Source organism: Perognathus longimembris, chromosome 20, assembly GCF_023159225.1.
Source record: "Perognathus longimembris pacificus isolate PPM17 chromosome 20, ASM2315922v1, whole genome shotgun sequence".
In the NCBI taxonomy this organism is placed as follows: Eukaryota; Metazoa; Chordata; class Mammalia; order Rodentia; family Heteromyidae; genus Perognathus; species Perognathus longimembris.
In genome coordinates this window covers 27,733,709-27,741,277 of record NC_063180.1, presented here as the reverse complement: position 1 = coordinate 27,741,277, position 7,569 = coordinate 27,733,709, and the positions used below count along the sequence as shown (strand labels likewise).

The 7,569-nt window shown below is 43.2% G+C and overlaps 1 protein-coding gene across 1 annotated transcript; it reads right to left on the bottom strand.

The window, feature by feature from the left end:
• Positions 1-5,314: 5,314 nt before the first annotated feature.
• On the bottom strand, positions 5,315-6,597 carry LOC125368170 (zinc finger protein 383-like). The gene is made up of 2 exons (XM_048369025.1): positions 6,583-6,597; positions 5,315-6,193 (listed from the first exon to the last, which is right to left on the bottom strand). The coding sequence occupies exons 1-2, from the start codon at positions 6,595-6,597 to the stop codon at positions 5,315-5,317; spliced, it is 894 nt and encodes a 297-aa protein (XP_048224982.1).
• Positions 6,598-7,569: the final 972 nt, after the last annotated feature.

Here is a 7,569-nt window from a genome sequence, read left to right as displayed (position 1 = left end):
CTCGATCCTCAGATCTCAGCCTCCTGAATAGGTAGGATGACAGGTGTGAGCCAGTGCTGTACAGCTGATTTTTAGATTTCTACATGATAGCCTAAATGTTTGCAGATTTTTTGATGCTTAGCAAATTCTTTTTTCTTTGGTACATAAGGAGGCTTCAACTAAGGGCTTTGGCACTGTCCCTTGAGCTCTTTTGCTCCAAGGCTCTTGCTCTACCAATGTGAACCACCGCCCAATTTGGAGGTTTTCAGTGATTTAATGGAGATAAGTCTCATGGACTTTCCTGCCTGGGATGTGTTTGAACCTCTATCCTCATATCTCAGTTTCTTAAGCTAGGATTATGGGCTACAAATGTGGCTTGGCGGTAGAGTGTATGCCTAGCATGCACAAAGCCCTGGGTTCTATCCTTCAGCACCACATAAACAGAAAAAGCCAGAAGTGGCTCTGTGGCTCAAAAGGAAGAGTGCTAGCCTTGAGCACAAAGAAGTTTAAGGACAGTGCTTAGGCCCTGAGATCAAGCCCCAGGACCAGGGTAATAAATAAGGAAGCTAGGATTGTAAGTATGAGTCACTGGCACCCAACTCAAAATTTATCCCTTTCATGTGATTATTGTCTCCAACTCAAGTGAATTTATTATACTGCAGCTGAAACCAGGGACTTTTAATAGAGTACCTGTAATTCAGAAGAATTTTTATTTATTTACTTATTTTTTGCCAGGCCTGGGGCTTGGACTCAGGGCATGAGCACTGTCCCGGGCATCTTTTTGCTCAAGGCTAACACTCTAACTATTGAGCCACAGAGCCACTTCTGGCCTTGTTCTGTATATGTGGTGCTGGGGAATGGAACCCAGGGCTTCAAGTATAGGAGGCAAGCACTCTTGTCACTAGGCCATATTCCCAGCTCCTCAGAAGAACATTTAAAGAAGACCCAGACAAAGTCAGCTTCTGGAAAAGGTACTTGGTTACATCCAGTCAACTTTTGTAAATTTAGGGGTCCTGTTGATCTGCCCACAGGGAGCATGGATTGTTCTGTCGCAGTCTAATGCACAACCCAGTGAAGTGGCAGCTTGCTGAGTGAGTCTGAGGAGTACTTGAGCACGACTCCCCATCACCTCCTGAGTGTCAGAGTTTTGGAGAATATGAGCTTTAGCTAAGAAGAGAGCCGAGCCGCCACTCCAAACTCACTAACTCCTCCAATGCCACATTGAGAGACTGTTGGCCACTCCACCCGAGACATCCCTCCCTCTGCCCCCACCTCATCCCCTTGATCTCTTCCCTTCTCTACCACCAGACACTATGTGTTCATCAGCAAGGCACCCACTGCTAATTGCTTTCCTCCTTTTGTAAACCTTTTTTACCTTGGTGTTGATTTCCATCACTGTCATAAAAATTCAGGACACCGACAGTTTAAGCGACAAAGGTTTTATTTTGATTCATTATTTCAAAGGATTCTCTTCTCCGTTCATGAGACCCATGCACTGGACACAACATGACCACAGTAGGAAAATGCAGCAGAGAATTACCACACTTCCTAGCAGGCAGGAAGAAGGCTGAGGGAGACACTGAAAATATCAGAGAAGGGAAGGAGGAGAGCGGAGAAGGCGAATGGGAGGGAGAAGGAAGGAGAGCAGAAGAGATTCCTGGTAGAGCCTTCAAGGACATACCCAAAATGACCTGTTTCCTGCACTCAGAAGTCTACAAGTGTTCCAAAACAGCTCAGTCCACTGGGGTCAAAGTTTTAAAAGCAGAAGTATACTGAGAATATTACACTATCAAAACACAAAAACATGAATATATTCTATTAAGCAAGTTAAAAACACACTACATATGCAGGCACATGTGAAACGTTTTTGAAAATGCTCAGTATCTTGACATTTCATCATTTATTTCTAATTTTAAAAATATATGTACATCTTACAGCAAATTATAATGCTATTTAATATACTTTCTAAGCATCATCTGTTACTTGTAAAGATATGCTCATCAGTAACCTGAATATAGGTAATTTGAGAAGTTATATAGAGAACTGTTATGCCAAGTCGCGAGAAGAACACCAAGAAGACCACCGAGAGCCATATGTTCCAAAATGCAAAAGGAAGGCAAGGCTTTATTCACGTGAGCTGCAACTCGGGTCTCGTCCTACCCACAGACACAGCGAAGTTAGGAGGAAGGACCGAGTTGTGATTGCACAGAGCTTATAAAAGCAAAAAAAAAAAAGTTACAGCAATCAGGTGTTGAAGCAAGCAAGATTAGGACACAGGTACAAACCTGATTGGCTCAGGGCTCCAGGCATTCTGGGGGTGGTTAGAGTTCTTGACGGGCTGGAACCTAATAAGCTTGTCTTGGGTTTGCTCATACTTTACACAGACAACAAAATAGGGGCTGCCTGAAAATGGGGTTTGTTTTAACCATTGAGAAGCACACTTTTTCCACATTATTGAAAATATGACACCAGTGACTACTTACATAAAATCGGTAAACTCTTTCATTAAGGAGATTCTCATTTTTTTTCTTTTCTTCTGTTGATTCCTTGGGCTTGAGTTCAGGGTCAGTTTGTTGGGCCTGAGCTTCTTTACTCAAGGCTAGCACTCTATCCCTTGAGCCATCATTTCCACAGCTGACTTTGGGGCAGTCAGTAAGAGTCTCATAGACTTCCTGCCTGGGCTGGCTTCAAAAAATCTTCTGTTCTCAGCCTCCGGACAAGCTGGGAATACATATCTGAGACACTCCGGCCAGGCACTTTTGATGTAAATGACATATTTGCATATATTTTATGTAAGTTATCTGAGGGCTATCACGATGATTTGACTTAGAGGAGCTCCCACCATTACTCTGCCCAAAGGAGATGTTTAAGTACAAACATCAGGAGTATTCTGAGGGCCTGACCAACAGACATGGTAACACCCAAATACTGAGGAGGACCGAGGAGCCCCAAATGCCTTCGGCTGCATACCCAGGAACTCACCTTTGACATAGTAATGCCATTCCTAGACACTTGGGAAGCAGACAAAACCCTGTGCTGTGTTTCTCAGCGCACTTGGGGATTTCTGCTGATGTGAAGAAGTTGGAAATTATCTCAGTGGAAAGGATATTGAAGGAAGGGATGGCCCAAAGTATGGGCTCAATATCTTCCCACCTATCAAGGAGTTCAGATCCAATGTTCTGGTTTAAACTTCATGATCAAAAGTAGAACAAAATAAATGTGAGATCTCCTCTAACTAGTCTCTCAATTATTTGAAATCTGTATTCCTAATTCTATCTGTAAATTAGGTTCTGTCTGGTTGACCTTTAGTTTGGATTGCATGTCATCCAAATCTACATGTGATGATTCCTACATTAATTTTTATGCAATCTCACTATTGTACATATATATTCATATATACCTATATATTGGTTAAAGATACTTTGACATCCAATAAATCAGAAATGACTCCTCTTTCTTTATAAGATCAAGCTTCCTCAGTGAATCTTACTGTTGAAAAATACATCGTTATTCACTCAGATTTTCATCACTCATGACACTAAAAATCATATACAATAGGGAACATTGCATTTACCAAAAACTTGGCTGTTAAACAAAAAAGTTATCAACTATAAAAGTCAATCATTCATTTAGATGGAATACTTTAGAGTTTTTCGAAGTTGTCATTGAGGGTGTTTTGCATGCCATAAGTGGAGCTTAGATGAATATTTGTTCACAAAATTAAAGACAAATGAGGTATGTCAAGTGACGTGCTCTCCTATTACTTACAAATCCATTGCATCCCAGTGCTGGTGGCTCATGCCTGTAATCCTAGCAACTGAGGAGGCTGATTATCTAAGGATCAAATTTGAAAGCCAGCCCGGCCAGGTAAGTTCTCGAATTAACATAGAAAGCCGGAATTGAGGCTGTGGCTCAAAGTGGTAGAGTGGTAGCCTAGAGAAAAAAAGAGCTAAAGGATAGTTGACAGCCCTCACACCAAGTTCAAGCCAGAAGACCAACAAAGAACCAAAACACAAGAATTCTACATTAAGTATGGATTAGGAATTTCCTTCCTGCTAAGGCCCTTAGGGTATTTGAAACTAACATTGTAACTACAGACTGCTACATTCGCTAGAATCCAAACAGATTACACACATACATCTTTAAATGTGTTTGTGAGTAGGGACTGACTAGCCAAACTGAGTTTGGGTCTTTAGTTGGCTTTTCTCGTTCTTTCAACATATTTAAATTTACTCTAAAGGTTGAGTCACACTCATAGTTCTTATGTGGATAATATACGAGCAAGATATAGTACCCCACACAGCTATATTCTTTCCTTTTTATATTCCCACATGACATTGAAGGTCTGAGTATAGACAGGATTTTTTTTTTTTTTTTTTTTTTTTTTTTTTTTTTTTTTTTTTGCCAGTCCTGGGCCTTGGACTCCAGGCCTGAGCACTGTCCCTGGCTTCTTCCCGCTCAAGGCTAGCACTCTGCCACTTGAGCCACATGCCGCTTCTGGCCGTTTTCTGTATATGTGGTGCTGGGGAATCGAACCTAGGGCCTCGTGTATCCGAGGCAGGCACTCTTGCCGCTAGGCTATATCCCTGGCCCTAGACAGGATTTTTCACATGAAAAATATTCTCGTGGATTTTCATCAGTGTGCATCATTTGATTCTGTATACGAGGAGTAGATCAGTTCACAGCTTTCCCCCAAGTGACACCCACAGTTTCTCTCCGCTGTTTGTTCTTTGAGGGAGCCAACCCTCCATGATGACTGAAGGCTTTCCCAGAGCTGTGATGTTCATAGTCTTTCTCGCCTGTGGATAGTCAGGCCTAAAGCCTCTTAGAATGTGGTTTCTGCTGGTGGTTTCTGTCTAGTATATGTCCTCTGTTGTTGTCTTCGATGATTTGATTGACTGAACACTTGCCAATACAGATGAGACTCCTGAGTTTTCCCTCCGGAAGGATTGCTCTTACTTTGTAAGGTTACAGCGTGTACCAAAACCTTCCACACACAGGTTGCATTTGTGTGATTACTCTCATTTCTTGTCCTGGCAAGGTTTAAATGAGATACTGAATGATTTCCTTCCCAGATGACACGCATCATTTTTTTCTCTAGTATGTACTTTCATATGGTGAAAAAGACTGGAGGCTAAACAGAAAACTTTTCCACAGAAGTGACACTCATAAGGCTACTCTCCAGTTTGTGTTCCCTCATGTGCAACACACTAAGATGGTGTAAGGAAGGCTTCCCCACAGAAGTGACTCTCTAATAGGGCTTCTGTCCAGTGTGTATTCTCTCATGTGTGGCAAGAGAAGATTGCAGAGTGAAGGCTTTCTCAAAGAAGTGACATTAATAGGGTTTCTCTCCAGTGTGTATTCTCTCATGTTTGGCACGTTGAGATGATGTAGTGAAGGCTTTCCCACAGGTGCGACATTCATAGGGTTTCTCTCCAGTGTGTATTCTCTCATGTTTGACAAGAGAAGATTTCACAGTGAATGCTTTCCCACAAGTGCGACATTCATAGGGCTTCTCTCCGGTGTGTGTTCTCTCATGTGTGGCACGTTGATATGAGTAAGTGAAGGCTTCTCCACAGGTGCGACATTCATAGGGCTTCTCTCCAGTGTGTATTCTCTCATGTGAGGAACGAGACGATGGATCAGTGAAGGCTTTCCCACAGGTGCGACATTCATAGGGTTTCTCTCCAGTGTGTATTCTCTCATGTTTGGCAAGAGAAGATTTCACAGTGAATGCTTTCCCACAGGTGCGACATTCATAGGGCTTCTCTCCGGTGTGTGTTCTCTCATGTGTGGCACGTTGAGATGAGTAAGTGAAGGCTTCTCCACAGGTGCGACATTCATAGGGCTTCTCTCCAGTGTGTATTCTCTCATGTGAGGAACGAGAACTTTGCAAAGTGAAGGCTTTCCCACAGGTGCGACATTCATAGGGCTTCTTTCCAGTGTGTTTTCTCTCATGTTTGGCACGAGAACATTGCAAAGTGAAGGCTTTCCCACAGGTGCGACATTCATAGGGCTTCTCTCCAGTGTGTGTTCTCTCGTGTCTGGCACGTTGAGATGAGTAAATGAAGGCTTTTCCACAGGTGCGACATTCATAGGGCTTCTCCCCAGTGTGTATTCTCTCGTGTTTGGCACGCTGAGATCGCTGAGTGAAGGCTTTCCTACAGGTGCGACATTCATATGGTTTCTCTCCAGTGTGCACTACACTATGTTTCTTAACAAAGAATGGCCTATTGAAGGCTTTCCCACAGATGAGACACTCATGAGGTTTCTCTTCAGTGTGTTTTCTGTTATGTGTCTTAAGGTCACTGGGTCTTTGGGAGGCTTCCCCACCGGGAGGGCATGCCTGTGCTTTCTCTCTGGCATGTGCTCCTTCCTGACTTCCAGAATGAGACGGCTGAGTGACCGCTTCCCACACACTGAGGGGACCTTCATCTGACCCTCCTCCAGTGGGCATGTCCTCCTGCTGCCGGAAGTGACTTGGCTGAATGGAGGGGGCAGTACACAGGTGGCTGTCATCAACTTCCTGGTTAGTGTCTCCTCCATCCTGCCAACTGAGCTCCCTGGGTTGACTGACTACATGCCCCAGGTCATTATCCTCACACGCTTTGTCTCCATCGTGTGCAGTTCTATGGTGACTGAACTTTGAAAGAACACAGGCTATCCTACACAAACTACAACCATGTGATTTCCCTCCAGTGTCAGTTACATTGTGTTTACAGTGTTCATTGCTCTCAACAAAGACTTTAGCACACAGACCACAGTCACACTGTCTGTTTTCTTTGAGAGACTTACTGTATTGTGTAATATCTAATGAATTCTTTATAATGCCATTGTCATTTAGATGATCAATTTCTTTGTGTTCCATGGGCTCAGGAGTACGTGAATATTCATGGTGGTTCTCTCCCTGGTGTAGGCTAACACAGGAGATGGCTTCTGCATCCTTTAGCAAACTCTGTGTCAATGAAGAGCTGTGATTCTTCGTTTCTGTTGAGTCATTCCTGTCCAGTGAGTGTTGCAGATAAAGAGATTTCTGCTGTGGAAGATGATGAAACATGATCATCAATTTTTCATATTCACCTCTATGGCCATATCTCCACATGAGAATACTAGACTACTTAGCCTAGACATAAAACATATTATAACTGGGCACTGATAGCTCATGCCTGTAATCCTAGCTACCCACATGGATGAGATCTGAGGATCATGATTCAAATTCAGCAAGTTCAGGAATGTCCATGAGACTCTTACCTCCAATAAACTATTCACAAAAAGGTGGAAACAGTGCTGTACTTGCAGTGGTAGAGTGCTAGCCTTGAGGAAAAGAAGCTGAGTGACAGTACCCAGGCCCAGTGTTCAAGCCTCAGGACAAACAAAAACAACAACCAACTTATTTTTTTCTTCCATATCCCCAGCTTGAAAGTGCCAAAGAAATGCTCCATGCAGGATGTCAACAACAGAAGAATCAAGGTAATTTCCAGATCGTCATGTGTGTGTGTGTGTGTGTGTGTGTGTGTGTGTGTGTGTGTGTGGTTGTGTGTGTGAGAGAGAGACACACACACACAGACACAGAGAGAGCGAGAGCCAGAG